Consider the following 16,237-nt stretch of genomic DNA (forward strand, 5'->3'; position numbering starts at 1 on the left):
TTGGACATGTTGAACATGTGATTTATGTCAATGTTGGAAAAAGTGGGGTGTGGGCGGGTGTTGGGTGTTATTGGCTGTGATACTTATGATTTCAGACCAATGTTGGTATTAAACTTTTGTTATTGAACATAACCTTGTTGCGCATTGTCTCAGATAGCTGGACCGTTACACACTGGTGATTCCTTACCATGAAAGGGTTAAATACAACTTAACATCAATCAACGCAAACTTTAACTGGCACCAAGGTGATGGGCACATAGAAACATAGAAACATAGAAAATAGGTGCAGGAGTAGGCCATTCAGCCCTTCTAGCCTGCACCGCCATTCAATGAGTTCATGGCTGAACATGAAACTTCAGTACCCCATTCCTGCTTTCTCGCCATACCCCTTGATCCCCCGAGTAGTAAGGACTTCATCTAACTCCCTTTTGAATATATTTAGTGAATTGGCCTCAACTACTTTCTGTGGTAGAGAATTCCACAGGTTCACCACTCTCTGGGTGAAGAAGTTTCTCCTCATCTCGGTCCTAAATGGCTTCCCCCTTATCCTTAGACTGTGACCCCTGGTTCTGGACTTCCCCAACATTGGGAACATTCTTCCTGCATCTAACCTGTCTAAACCCATCAGAATTTTAAACGTTTCCATGAGGTCCCCTCTCATTCTTCTGAACTCCAGTGGACACAAGCCCAGTTGATCCAGTCTTTCTTGATAGGTCAGTCCCACCATCCCGGGAATCAGTCTGGTGAATCTTCGCTGCACTCCCTCAATAGCAAGAATGTCCTTCCTCAAGTTAGGAGACCAAAACTGTACACAATACTCCAGGTGTGGCCTCACCAAGGCCCTGTACAACTGTAGCAACACCTCCCTGCCCCTGTACTCAAATCCCCTTGCTATGAAGGCCAACATGCCATTTGCTTTCTTAACCGCCTGCTGTACCTGCATGCCAACCTTCAATGACTGATGTACCATGACACCCAGGTCTCGTTGCACCTTCCCTTTTCCTAATCTGTCACCATTCAGATAATAGTCTGTCTCTCTGTTTTTACCACCAAAGTGGATAATCTCACATTTATCCACATTATACTTCATCTGCCATGCATTTGCCCACTCACCTAACCTATCCAAGTCACTCTGCAGCCTCATAGCATCCTCCTCGCAGCTCACACTGCCACCCAACTTAGTGTCATCCGCAAATTTGGAGATACTACATTTAATCCCCTCGTCTAAATCATTAATGTACAATGTAAACAGCTGGGGCCCCAGCACAGAACCTTGCGGAACCCACTAGTCACTGCCTGCCATTCTGAAAAGTACCCATTTACTCCTACTCTTTGCTTCCTGTCTGACAACCAGTTCTCAATCCACGTCAGCACACTACCCCCAATCCCATGTGCTTTAACTTTGCACATTAATCTCTTGTGTGGGACCTTGTCGAAGGCCTTCTGAAAGTCCAAATATACCACATCAACTGGTTCTCCTTTGTCCACTTTACTGGAAACATCCTCAAAAAATTCCAGAAGATTTGTCAAGCATGATTTCCTTTTCACAAATCCATGCTGACTTGGACCTATCATGTCACCATTTTCCAAATGCGCTGCTATGACATCCTTAATAATCGATTCCATCATTTTACCCACTACTGAGGTCAGGCTGACCGGTCTATAATTCCCTGTTTTCTCTCTCCCTCCTTTTTTAAAAAGTGGGGTTACATTGGCTACCCTCCACTCGATAGGAACTGAAGTATAATGTGGCACCATTGATGTCTGAGCTGCACACACACAGCAGTGTGTCACTCACATCAGCGCTCTTTCAGTCAAATCTTTCTGATATCAGCTCCTCACGCAAGAGTGGGATTTAACAAATGCCAACCACACTGCTGGAGTTCATTCCGGTTAGCTCCACTTTTTGTGGCCGTTTTTTTGAGCGAGCAATATTTTGGGCGATACGTGTGCGAGGTGGTGACATTGAAGATGGGCGATCTCCATGGTTGCTAGTTTGGGTAAATATGGTCTTTACGACAAAAAGCAGTGGACGGGCGTTAATATTGAATCTCGGCGTTAATTCCATGCAGAAAGTAAAGCTGGCCGATATTACAGGCGTCGAATTCACCCATTCTGCTGATTCCGCCCCAAAAAAGTGGGCGGGCGCTGATATTTTTTCTCAGCGTTAAGCCCATTGGGAAAATAACGCTCGGCGATAAGTCTCCTAAAAAAGCTCGTTAGTTTCCATTTTGTGCCAGAATGGGCAATATATGGGCGTTATACATCATTTCAGCAGTAAAATGGGCATTAAATGGGCGTTAAGCATGCAAAAAAAGTGGAGGTTCTAGCCCATAGTGCCTTTTGCTTTGACTTTTTTCTATTTTTCCCTGATGTCACCTTAGTCACTGATGCCCTATGACCTTTGTTACTCTCTCTCTGTCCCTTCCTGACCCACTCTGCTTATTTTTACCCAAAATTCTGGTCTGCTCTCGAGCCTTGACATTTCTCTTGTTGTGTTGCTCTCATTATCTCTGGGCTTGTGTGGGGAAAAAGAGCAGGGAGAGTTCTCCCTTCTGAATATTATCCTGAATCTGTGTGTGTGCGTGTGCGTATACACATTGGGCGGCCGCAAGATTGGTATCAGCTGTGATCTGCACTTCTGCGTTCAAACAGCTCAGAAACACTCACTTTTAAATTTCGCCCATGCAGGTAGTCGGGCGAGTATGCTGGCATCGGCAGAACTTGTGCTCCGGGATTTTTAGGGGCAGAGGCAGTGAGGGAGGGAGGGCAGATGAATATGGAGCAGAGGAAAAGGAGACTGACAGTCAGTCAGTCAGCCAGAAAAAAGTAAAGAGAGGGCATGTAAGCCCTGAATGGTTTCAAAGATCAGCCAGCTCAATAGTAGCACGAGAGGGCTTGGACACACTCGGCTTGACCACATTCACTGGCAGGAAACGCAAGCTCAAGGGCAGTTCAACAACAACAACTTGTATTTATAGAGCACCTTTAATATAGTGAAACTTCCCAAGGTGCTTCAAGGGAGTATTATGAGACAAAAATTCGACACCGAATCACATATGGAGAAATTAGGTTGGGTGAGCAAAAGCTTGGTCAAAGAGATAGGTTTTAAGGAGTGTCTCCTTAGAATCATAGAAATTTACAGCACCGAAGGAGGCCATTTCGGCCCATCGCGTCCGTGCTGGCCGACAAAGAGCTACCCAGCCTAATCTGACTTTCCAGCTCTTGGTCTGTAGCCCTGTGGGTCTTGAAGGAGGAAACATTGGTAGAGAGGCAGAGAGGTTTAGGCAGGGAGTTCCGGAGCTTGGGGCCTAGACAACAGAAGGCATGGCCACCAATGGTTGAGCAATTATAATCAGGGATGCTCAAGAGGGCAGAATTAGAGGAGCGCAGATATCTTGGGGGGTTTGACGGGCTGGAGGAGAGTGCAGAGATAGGGAGGGGCGAGGCTATTGAGGGATTTGAAAATAAGGATGAGAATTTTGAAAACCGGGTGCCAATGTAGGTCAGCGAGCACAGGGGTGATGGGTGAGCGGGACTTGGTGCGAGTTAGGACATGGCAGCCGAGTTTTGGATCGCCTCTAGTTTATGTAGTGTAGAATGTGGGATGCCAGCCAGGAGTGCTTTGGAAGGTCCAGTCTAGAGGTAACAAAGGCATGAATGAGGGCTTCAGCAGCGGATGAGCTGAGGCAAGGGCGGAGATGGGCAATGTTACGGAGGTGGAAACAGGCAGTCTTACTTCGGCTGTGGATACGTGGTCGAAAGCTCATTTCAGGGTCAAATGTGACACCAAGGTTGCGAACAGTCTGGTTCAGCCTCAGACAGGAGTTGGGGAGAGGGATGAAGTCAGTGGCTAGGGAACGGAGTTTGTGGTGGGGGCCGAAAACAATGGCTGTGTCATCTACTTTTAACAAGTAGAAGTAATCAATAGAATAAGCCAGAGCCGAATGTGACAGTGGTTCTGCCGTGGTCGTTCACTGACTCACCGTCTGAGCCTCTCCACGTCCTCGATGGTGTCGGGTAAAGTCAATCCCTTTGTTTCAGGCAAGAGCAACACAAGGCCGCCAGAAATCAAACCAGTCACCCCTGGGAATGAATGGACACAACACCCAACCAGTTAGTGCAAACCCATCTGTGTAGGTTGATTTTAGTACATTCATTATGATTATGACTATGATTTTAAAATTTCCCCACCAGAGGCAAGGGCATATTTGCCTTGTGTAATGCACTCGCATTTATATAGAGCCTGCAACATAGAAAGATGTCCCAAGGTGCTCTACACTCCGTGGGAAGGTGGGGAGAAAATAGATAAAGGAACATATACCAAATGAAAGAGGAAGAGTTAAAATACTTGGTCAGAAAGATGAGTTTTGAGAAGGCCTTTAAAAGCAGAGAGGAGAGGAGAGGTACAGGGGTTGGGGGGGGGGAGATACGATCATTGATGGACAGGAAAACAGACCCTTTGGTCCATCCGGTATGTCCCACACAAATAGGATGCCTTGTGCTGTATAGTACTTACACTCCCCACCTCACCCCAATCCACGGAATCACCTGGGAGAGATGGGAAACCACTCGAGAGAAGGGCAACTAAATGACCCAAAGGTCAAAATCCACCCCGGTTGTTTTCAGTTCACTTAACAACAACAACTTATATTTATATAGTGCCTTTAACATAGTGAAACGTCCAATGGCGCTTCACGGGAGTATTACGCGATAAGAATTTGACACCGAGACGCATAAGTACAAATTAGTGTGGGTGACCAAAAGCTGGGTCAAGAGGTCGGTTTTAAGGAGCGTCTTGAAGGAGGAGAGAGAGGTAGAGAGGCGGAGAGGTTTAGGCAGGGAGTTCCAGAGCTTGGGGCCCAGGCAACAGAAGGCACGGCCACCGATGGTTGAGCGATTATAATCAGGATGCTCAGGAGGGCAGAATTAGAGGAGCGGCAACATCTCGGGGGGATTGTGGGGCTGGAGGAGATTACAGAGATAGGGAGGGGCGAGGCCATGGAGGGATTCGAAAGCAAGGATGAGAATTTTGAAATCAAGGAAAATAAAGTGGAATAAAAGAATAATTGGGAATATACCCCCAAAAAGGAATCAGTTGGAAACTGCGCTTACTGCTTAAGTGAGCACCTTGTACGCCACAAAATGATTTGCTCGCTTGAAGATACTCACCGAAAACCACCAGAGGCGTTTCTATCCAGATCGCAGCCAGCCTGTACACGATGAACGGGGAGACAATCCCTCCGACGTTGGACAGCGTGGCACACATGGAAACAGCAAAGTTCCTGCCAGGGAATGGAACATTTAATACCCTCCACCACCATAAGGCTGACTTGTTCAAACGCCTGAAATCATGAAGCTCACACGCTTTGTTATGCTGCCCGCTGACAGACTGTCCATGTAAATCTAGTACCTACATTCCTGTAACCGTGACACTGGCCTCCCAGAAATGCCATCAGCAGGCCAAGCGAAGGTATTCGCCACTAGTCCCTTGTGGGGAATGTAACAACGCACTTACTGCGGAAAAGCCAAAGTTTACAGCGCTTTCCCTGATTTGGGTAGGCCTCGAAGCGAAAATATTAATGAGGCTTCTCAGACACAAAAGGCACTGCTTAGGTACGTTTAATTACATTATTGTTAAATTTATAATTATTATATGCATCACATCATGAATGTCATTTTCCAACAAATGATTTTGAAGTGTGTTATTGGCTGGCTGAAGAAATAGCCCCAAAACTTAGAAAATATTTTGAGCAATTTGATTTGTTCACGTTAGAATCGTTGGCCCTGATATTTATGGGGGGGCGTGAGGTAGTGGCGGGGGGGGGGGGGGGGGGGGCGGGGGGGCAGGATTTGCAGCAACCAGAGATCCCAAATATGGGGAATGCAGAGTTCTTGCCAAATTTAACAACAAGCCCTCATTTCAAAGTGGGGAACAGATCCTGCGGGCACAGGAGTGGGGAAAGAAATCGCTCGCCAGGGAAGGAGAGTGGGATTTGAACACACAACTTTCTGATTTAGAGGCGTGAATGTTACCCACTGAGCTAAGTCTCAAAGCTTTCAATCTGCTGCAGTGAATTGATTATACAAGTAGGCTCAATCGGTTGAGATGTTGACATCTCCCTATGAAATTGAAATCTTCCCAAATGAAAGTATTCCATCACTTTTAAAACAATTAAAACAATTATGTTGCCCACTTTACTACTCCTTGTGAATGTGATTTGATATTTGTAATATTGGTCATTTATCTTAACTGTCCACATTGAATTTAACTCCGATCAGTGACCTGGTCAGACAGGCTGCTCAGTGTAAACTATAAGAAGCTGTTACTAATTGCTGTAAAATATTTAGCACTTACCGTAAAAATGTAGGGTACAGCTCCATATTTACAAAGCAGACCATCGCCATACTCACAGTTATCCCCAGTCTGCCCAAACATGCTGCTGCTGTTTTCAGCCAGGAGACATCTGAATTGGAAGAAAAATTTACAATTCGTGAAATATGATAGTTTCTGAGTAAACATCAAAATATTTGATGAGATTAATATTTTAGTTGCCCTGTAAAATAAAATGAATACTCAGTTCGAAAGATGTTAATTAATTACACACAGATTTGTAAAAGGAAAGACAAGTCTGACAAAATGAGGGAAATAACAGAGTTCAGTGATAAAGAAAATGCAGTGGATGTTGAGTATATGTGTATAATCCATAAATGAGTCGTTTTCAAAGGCCATGAGGTGTCAGATGGGAGGTCTGTTTATAAGATTAAGGCACACGGTATTAAAGGGAACATGGCAGCTTGGATAGGAAGTTAGTCAACGGACAGAAAACAGAGTAATGGTTACTGGATGGTCCTCAAACAGGAGGGATATGAAAAGTGGTGTCCTCCTTATATAAACGTTGCGACCATTGCTCTTCTCAGTATATAAATGATCTAGATTTCAGTACTGTTATGTATTAATGCTTGGGGGTCACCAGACACCAGAGGGCGCCGCGATCGGAGGTCATCCGGTTGTACGCATGTGGCATGTGTGCTTGGTCACCTATATATAAGCTGTGTGTCTTTGTCACGCTGGCACTCTTGGACTGGAATAAAGATGGATCAAGTTGCACCTGAGTGAGTTTACAGTAACCAGACTCTTGTGTCATTACAATTGGCGACGAGGTAATTTAAGAACCTTCGCATGCACAATGGGCACTGTTGGAACCTTGGAGAGATTTGTGGAGGGCGATGATTGGGCAGATTTTGGTGACCGTCTGTCAGTATTTTGTGGCCAACGGCATGGAGGCAGAGACCTACGCAGTTAAGCGCAGGGCAGTTCTCCTCACCGTTTGTGGTCCGAAAGGTTACGGCCTCATGAAGAATCTTCTCTCGCCTGTACTTCCGGCGGAAAATGGGTACGAGGAATTGTGTACGTTGGTGGGTAACCGTCTGAAGCCAAAAGAGGGGTTCATCATATCAAGCTATCATTTCTACACACATGTTCGTGCTGAGGGCCAGGACATGTCGGGATTTGTCGCCGACTTGCGATGTCTTGCTGAGCCGTGTAAGTTCGGGAACATGCTGGAAGACATGCTGCATGATGTCTTCGTGATAGGCATCAGCCATGATGCGATCCTCAGGAAGCTGTTGGCTGCAGAAACGCTGGATTTGAAAAAGGCCATCGCGACTGCCCAGGCATGCATGACGACGGATGATAATTTGAGGCAGATATCATCGACGAGTCGGAGTTCCACGGCAAGTACTGTGAACAAGATGGCGTCGTTTTCGGGCAGAGCTGTTTACACGAAATCTGCCACTGCTCAGAGCCTGCCAACTGGTTCAAACCAGATTTCACCCTGTTGGCATTGTGGGGGCAATCATCGGCCTCATCAGTGTCGGTTTAGACAATATTCATGCAATGGATGTTCGAAAATGGGCATCTTCACAGGATCTGCCCACAACAGAGCAAGCATGGTGCGGCTCACCACGTGGTTGATGAGGACTAGTTCAGTGATGGCCCGGATACGCAACCCGAGGAGGAAGTGTTTGGACTGTATTCGTTCCTGAGCAAGAGCCAGTCGATAGTCGTTAATGTGAAGCTGAATGGCGTGCCTGTATCAATGGAGCTGGACACGGGTGCGAGCCAGTCGATAATGAGCCAAAGAACATTCGACAAGCTGTGGGCACTCAGGCTGCGAAACCGAAGCTGAGTCCAGTCAATGCCAGGTTGCGTACTTACACTAAGGAACTCATACCAGTGCTCGGCAGTGCAACAATCGAGGTGTCATATGAGGGTGTGGTTCACGAGCTAACATTATGGATTGTCCCAAGTAATGGTCCAACGCTGTTAGGCAGGAATTAGCTCGAGAAAATCAAGCTGAACTGGAATGATGTCAAGCTGTTGTCCTCGGTGGATGATACTTCATGTGCTCAAGTATTGAAAAAGTTTCCTTCTTTGTTTGAACCGGGCATTGGTAATTTTACGGAAGCCAAGGTGCAGATTCACCTGGACTCCAATGCAAGGCCTGTCTATCACAAAGCTCGGTCTGTTCCGTACATGATGAGGGAGAAGGTTGAAATTGAGCTTGACAGACTCCAGCATGAAGGGATCATATCACCCGTCGAGTTTAACGAGTCGGCTAGTCCCATTGTTCTTGTGTTGAAGAGTGATGGTACTGTCAGAATTTGTGGAGAATACAAGGTTACGATGAACCCATTTTTGAAACAAGATCAGTATCAGTTACCGAGGACTGATGACCTGTTCGCCATGCTAGCTAGTGGAAAGTCGTTCACGAAACTGGATCTGACGTCAGCCTATATGACACAGGAGCTTGTCAACACTTCAAAGAAACTCACCTGCATCAACACCCATAAAGGACTGTTCATCTGCAACAGGTGTCCTTTTGGGATTCATTTGGCTACAGCCATATTTCAGAGGAATATGGAGAGTTTACTGAAGTCCGTTCCTAGAACTGTCGTGTTTCAAGATGACATTCTGGTCACAGGTCGCGACACTGCTGAACATCTGACCAATCTAGAAGAAGTCCTACATCATCTGGACAAAGTGGGACTCAGGCTGAAACGCTTGAAGTGTGTATTCATGGCACCTGAAGTTGAATTCCTCGGGAGGAAAATTGCTGCTGATGGCATCAGGCCCACTGATTCAAAAACCGAGGCCATCAAAAATGCACCCAGGCCTCAGAATGTGATGGAGCTGCCTTCGTTCCTTGGGCTACTCAACTACTTTGGTAATTTCTTACTCAGATTGAGCACTTTACTAGAGCCACTGCATGTGTTACTAAGAAAAGGCGACAACTGGGTCTGGGATGCATTTCAAGATAGAGCCTTTGAGAAAGCCAAGAATCTGTTATGTTCAAAAAAGTTGCTTGTTCATTATGATCCGTGTAAGCGTCTTGTATTGGCCCGTAATGCTTCATCATATGGGGTTGGCTGTGTATGCTAACAAGCAAATGAATCGGGCAAGCTACACCCTGTTGAGTATGGTTTGAAAAGTCTGTCTAAAGCAGAAAGAGCTTACAGTATGGTAGAGAAAGAAGCTTTGGCCTGTGTATATGGGGTAAAAAAATTGCACCAGTACCTGTTTGGTCTTCGTTTTGAACTAGAAACGGATCACAAGCCACTCATTTCATTGTTTGCGGAAAACAAAGGTATTAATACCGATGCATCATCCCGCATTCAAAGGTGGGCGCTGACATTGTCTGCCTATGATTACACCATCCGTCATAGACCTGATACTGAGAATTGTGCCGATGCACTGAGTCGTCTGGCCTTACCCACAACTGAGATGTACACACCTCAACCTGCAGATCTACTGTTACTAATGGATGCTTTTGAGAGTGAAGGAACCCCTGTCACTGCTCAACAAGTTCAGATCTGGACCAGCCATGAACCTATTTTATTGGTTGTGAAACGGTGGTGATTGGTCTGCCATATCTATGGAGATGCATGAATAGACCAAACCTTACAACCGTTGCAAGGATGAGCTGTCCATTCAGTCAGATTGTTTACTGTGGGGTAATCATGTAATCATGCCTAAGAAAGGTCGAGAAAAATTTGTACGTGAACTTCATAGCACTCATCCTGGTATTGTCATGAAGTCCATTGCTAGGTCTCATGTATGGAGGCCTGGAATTGACTCTGATCTGGAATCATGCGTGCATCAGTGCAATACTTGCATGCAGCTAAGTAAAGTACCAGCGGAATCTCTGCTGAGTCTTTGGTCGTGGCCATCCAAACCATGGTCGAGGATCCACATTGATTTTGCGGGACCGTTCCTAGGAAAGATGTTTTTTGTCGTAGTAGATGCATATTCTAAGTGGATAGAGTGTGTTATGTCATCCAGCACGTCTTCAGCTACAATTGAGAGCCTTTATATCATGTTTGCTGCTCATGGTTTGCCTGACATTGTTGTGAGTGACAACGGATCTTGCTTCACAAGTCTTGAGTTCCAGGAGTTCATGAAACTCAATGGCATCAGACATGTGAGATCATCTCCATTCAAGCCTGCTTCTAATGGTCAAGCAGAGCTTACCGGTCAAACAATCAAGCAAAGTATGAAACGTGTAACTCAGGGCTCACTGCAGAGATGGTTGATCGTGTTGAAAACAGATGTCAGTCAGCAATGGCGTCATGATCGGGTTGCCAAGTCACGTGAGATCTCGGTCAATGATCCGGTTTATGTACTGAACTATGGTCAAGGTCCAAAGTGGATTGTTGGCACTGTTACAGCCAAGGAGGGTAACAGAGTGTTTATTGTCGTGCTCAAGAATGGGTAAACATGCAGGATATACCTTGACCAGGTTAAACTGCAGCACATGGATGAACTGGAACCGAGTGAGGAAGATGCAGTCAGTGACCAACCAACCATTGTTCACTCATCAGAGGACTCTGCTGACATTACTGACTCTGAACCTTCAGTCTCTGATGTGGTCATGACCACTCCCATCAAATCAGCTACTCAGCCCTCAGTCTCAACAGACTCAGAACGCTCGCCCGGAGCCAAAGTTGAACTGACACAATCAACTCATGAGAGGAAAGCCCCAGACCATCTTAATTTGTAAAAAGACTGTTGTTAAGATTTTAAAAGGGGGATGTTGTTGTGTATTAATGCTTGGGGGTCACCAGAGACCAGAGGGCGCCACGGTCGGAGGTCATCGGGCTGTACGCATGTGACATGTGTGCTTGGTCATCTGTATATAAGCTGGGTGTCTTTGTCACGCTGGCACTCTTGGGCTGGAATAAAGATGGATCAGGTTGCACCTGAGTGAGTTTACAGTAACCAGACTCTTGAGTCATACAAGTACAAAACGCACTATAGCAAAAGTTAGAGATGACACAAAAATAAGGAGCATGGTTAATGGTTAAATATGATTTCAGGTGGACATAGTGCTAGCTGTGGCTCAATGGGCAGCACTCTTGCTTGAGTCAGAAGGTTGTGGGTTCAAGTCCCACTCCAGGAACATGAGCACAAAAAAAATGTAGCTGACACTCCAGTGCAGTGCTGAGGGAGTGCTACATTGTCGGAAGTGATGTATTTCGTGTGAGATGTTAAACTGACGCCCCGTCTGCTCTCTCAAGTGGATGTAAAAGATCCCATGGCATTATTTCAAAGAATAGCAGGGGAGTTATCCCTGGTGTCCTGACCAATATTTATTCCTCAATCAACATAACAAAAAACAGATTATCTGGTCATGATCACATTGCTGTTTGTGGGAGTTTGCTGCGCACATTACAACAGTGAGTACACTCCAAAAAACAGTACTTCAATGGCTGTAAGGTGCTTTGAGACGTATGGTGGTTGTGAAAGGTGCTATATAAATGCAAGTCTTTCTTCCTTTCTGGCCCATAGAGGGAAATGTGACCACAGCCCTAAAGGCTTGCTCCCGATAAGTTAATACTTGATGATAATTTGCTGAAGGCAGCATATTAACTAACATTACTAGAATAAAGACAACGGAGGAGCTGTAATCAGGGTTGTGTGGGTGTGTATATTATATATATGTGTGTATGTGCATGGTTTCTGTAGTATATGATGAGGAAACTACACAGCGGATCCAAGGTTTGGAGATTGAATTGTTTTGCTTTCTGCTCTCACTATACAACTAAGTCTGACTGCATTCTCTTTGGGCAGGTATTTAAGCAAAGCATGTTGAGTACCTGTGTAATTTTTAGACCGGATGTGGTGATCCTTGAACGTTCTTCAAACAATATTAGCACCAATACGTTGGACACTACAGACAGATAAATGGCTCCTACTTAATATGGCAACCTTTATCCTATACTGCAGCTACATGTCTTTAAATACAAAGTGACCTCCCAAACTGTGAGACAGACATCACTGGGGCTGAAATTCAGCTCCCAAAAAGGTCTCTTACTGCCAGAAAGCGGCCGCCAACCTCCAGTCCAATGCTGCCGCCAGCGAAGTTCAGCGCAGGGATTGTTCTGGTGGTCCCCACTTCTGCTGACCGTCCTTAGTGCATCATCAAAGGGCACACCGCTGATCTCCCACACCTCCATCGCACCTCCCGTGAAATGTAGTCGCAAAAATCTTTAATCTTCTAGGGGAGGGCGCATTGCCGCGGCCACCATTTTATTTTTGTCGGCCAACTGCCATGTCAGGCCGATAATTATGGCCGCGGGTTTCGCCGGGCCGCCAACAGGCAGCCTGGCACCCCCTCTTGTGTGCCAGGCCTCTGGCCCGGCCGAAACCCTCCCTGGTGGCCCAAAGTTTCTAAATGCCAAAGGGGAGAGCCGCGGTGAATCACTCGCGTGGTGACGTCATCTCCGCTCCGCTGCTGACTGACAGCGGGAGAGATTCCGGTCCCGCCTCCACTTCCGCCCCCATTATGACCAACTTTCGGTCCGCTTCAAAAAAACAACAAAGAGCTGAATTTACCAAAAGAGGCGACCTCATCCCAAGCGGCGGGAAAAATACTTCAGGAGCGGAAAGTGCGACCGGTTTTGGCTCCCACTGACTGACCACATTCCTTCCGATATCATCACCTCGTATCAGCTCATGAAGGATAATCTTCCAGAAACCTTTCTTACCCAGCATTATTTCAGGTGCATTATCAGCATCACCACGCTAAGAGGGGTTACTTCTTGCACCCAGTGACAAAGAGCAGATAGATGCCAGGGAAAACACAAAGCCATCCATCAATAATTGCACATCAACTCCAACCTCAGATAAATATTTATTACGGTGTTATGTCTTGGATAAGGAGTCAGACCAGATACTGCAAGCTCAAAGTAAGTGTGACTGTAGTCCTTTATTACAGATCTCAGAGTGCCTCTCCAGCCTGTGAGACATCCTTATATACACGTGCTACCAAGGGATTGTGGGATCCCTTGGGACTCCAGGTGGTTAGACATGGTAATTACAGGTTTACGTACATAACAACACCCCCTCCCCCCAAAGTCAATAGTGTAACTATTTACAATGTGAGTCGATCTGGGGCTTTCCTTTCCCTGGTTGATCATCTCGGTGCAAATGCTGGTGTTGGTGAGTCATTTGTTGGGCCCTCGCTGGGCTGCTGCACAGCTGGCCTTGCTGGACTGCTGGGGGTGGTGAGTCTTGCTGGGCTTCTGCGGGTGATGTGTTCTGATTCGTGGTCAACCACTGGGTCGGTTGCCACTTATGTGTGTGTTGGAGGATCGAAAAAGTAGAGTCCATTGTGGGTTGGTCTGGATAGTCTGTAAATCTGAGTTTGGTTTGATACAAGTGTTTTCTGCAGGTGAGTCCATTTGCGAGTTTGACCACAAACACCCTACTCCCCTCTTTGGCCAAGACAGTGGCAGCAATCCACTTGGGACCTTGTCCATAATTCAACACAAATATAGGATCATTTAATTCAATTTCACGTGACACATTTGCGCGATCATGACATGTATTCTGTTGAAGCCACCTGCTGTCTACCTGTTCGCATAGATCAGGGTGGACCAACGAAAGCCTTGTCTTAAGTGCCCTTTTCATCAGCAGTTTAGCGGGAGGGATCCCAGTGAGCAAGTGGGGTCTTGTGCGGTAAATAAGCAGGACTCGGGATAAGCGAGTCTGCAGTGAGCCTTCAGTTACCCTTTTCAAGCTCTGCTTGATTGTTTGAACTGCTCGTTTTGCCTGACCATTGGACGCTGGCTTAAACGGGGCAGATGTGACATGTTTGACCCCATTACAGGTCATGAATTCCTTGAATTCGGCACTGGTAAAGGACGGCCCATTGTCACTTACAAGGACATCAGGCAGGCCGTGCGTGGCAAACATGGCCCGTAGGCTTTCAATGGTGGCAGCGAACGTGCTTGCCGACATTATCACACACTCAATCCACTTGGAGCACGCATCTAGATAGAAACATAGAAAATAGGTGCAGGAGTAAGCCATTCGGCCCTTTGAGCCTGCACCACCATTCAATAAAATCATGCTTGATCATTCCCTCAGTACCCCTTTCCTGCTTTCTCTCCATACCCCTTGATCCCTTTAGTCATAAGGGCCATACCTAACTCTCTCTTGAATATATCCAATGAACTGGCCTCAACAACTCTCTGCGACAGGGAATTCCACAGATTCACAACTCTGAGTGAAGAAGTTTCTCCTCATCTCAGTCCTAAATGGCCTACCCCTTATTCTGAGACTGTGTCCCCTGGTTCTGGACTTCCCCAACATCAGGAACATTCTTCCCGCATCTAACCTGTCCAGTCCCGTCAGAATCTTAAACGTTTCTGTGAGATCCCCTCTCATCCTTCTAAATTCCAGTTTATAAAGGGCCAGCTGATCCAGTCTCTCCTCATATGTCAGTCCAGCCATCCCTGGAATCAGTCTGGTGAAACTTCGCTGCACTCATTCAATAGCAAGAACATCCTTCCTCAGATTAGGAGACCAAAACTGAACACAATATTCCAGGTGAGATCTCACCAAGGCCCGGACAGCTGCAGTAAGACCTCCCTGCTCCTATACTCAAATCCCCTAGCTATGAAGGCCAACATACCATTTGCCTTCTTCATCGCCTGCTGTACCTGCATGCCAACTTTCAATGACTGATGAACCATGTCACCCAGGTCTCGTTGCACCTCCCCTTTTCCTAATCTGCCGCCATTCAGATAATATTCTGCCTTTGTGTTTTTGCCACCAAATTGGATAACCTCACATTATACTGCATCTGCCATGCGTTTGCCCACTCACCTAACCTGTCCAAGTCACTCTGCAGCCTCTTAGCATCCTCCTCACAGCTCATACCGCCATCCAGTTTAGTGTCATCTGCAAACTTGGAGAGATTACAATCACATTCCTTCATCCAAATCATTAATGTATATTGTAAAGAGCTGGGGTCCCAGCACTGAACCCTGCAGCACTCCACGAGTCACTGCCTGCCATTCTGAAAAGGACCCATTCATCCCAACTCTCTGCTTCCTGTCTGCCAACCAGTTCTCTATCCATGTCAGTGCATTACCCCCAATACCATGTGCATTGATTTTGTACACCAATCTCTTGTGTGGGACCTTGTCAAAAGCCTTTTGAAAGTCCAAATATACCACATCCACTGGTTCTCCCTTGCCCACTCTGCTAGTTACATCCTCAAAAAATTCCAGAAGATTCATCAAGCATGATTTTCCTTTCATAAATCCATGCCGACTTGGACCGATCCTGTCACTGCTTTCAAAATGCACTGCTATTTCATCCTTAATGATTGATTCCAACATTTTCTCCACTACTGATGCCAGGCTAACCAGTCTATAATTACCCGTTTTCTCTCTACCTCCTTTTTTAAAGTGGTGTTACATTAGCTACCCTCCAGTCCATAGGAACTGATCCAGAGCAGATCGACTGTTGGAAAATGATCACCAATGCATCCACTATTTCTAGGGCCACTTCCTTAAGTACTCTGGGATGCAGACTATCAGGCCCCGGGGATTTATCGGCCTTCAATCCCACCAATTTCCCGAACACAATTTCGTGCCTAATAAGGATATCCTTCAGTTCCTCCTTCTCGGTAGACCCTCGGTCCCCTAGTACATCCGGAAGGTTATTTGTGTCTTCCTTCGTGAAGACAGAACCAAAGTATTTGTTCAACTGGTCTGCCATTTCTTTGTTCCCCATTATAAATTCACCCGAATCTGACTGCAAGGGACCTACGTTTGTCTTCACTAATCTTTTGCTCTTCACGTATCTGTAGAAGCTTTTGCAGTCAATTTTTATGTTCCCGGCAAGCTTCCTGTCGTATTCTATTTTCCCCCTCTTAATTAA

The 16,237-nt window shown here is 46.2% G+C and overlaps 1 protein-coding gene across 1 annotated transcript in view; it reads right to left on the reverse strand.

Annotated features, from left to right (window-relative positions):
- Positions 1–3,982: 3,982 nt before the first annotated feature.
- The window catches only part of LOC139272719 (solute carrier family 22 member 2-like), a 45,997-nt gene continuing 33,742 nt past the window's right edge, over positions 3,983–16,237 (reverse strand). Inside the window, exons 8-10 of the mRNA XM_070888815.1 lie at positions 6,359–6,467; positions 5,173–5,285; positions 3,983–4,086 (exon numbers count right to left, since the gene is read on the reverse strand). Of these exons, the coding sequence (XP_070744916.1) occupies positions 3,983–4,086; positions 5,173–5,285; positions 6,359–6,467 (326 nt within the window). The remainder of the gene's footprint in view (positions 4,087–5,172; positions 5,286–6,358; positions 6,468–16,237) is intronic.

This window comes from Pristiophorus japonicus, chromosome 9 (genome assembly GCF_044704955.1).
Source record: "Pristiophorus japonicus isolate sPriJap1 chromosome 9, sPriJap1.hap1, whole genome shotgun sequence".
Classification (NCBI taxonomy): domain Eukaryota; kingdom Metazoa; phylum Chordata; class Chondrichthyes; family Pristiophoridae; genus Pristiophorus; species Pristiophorus japonicus.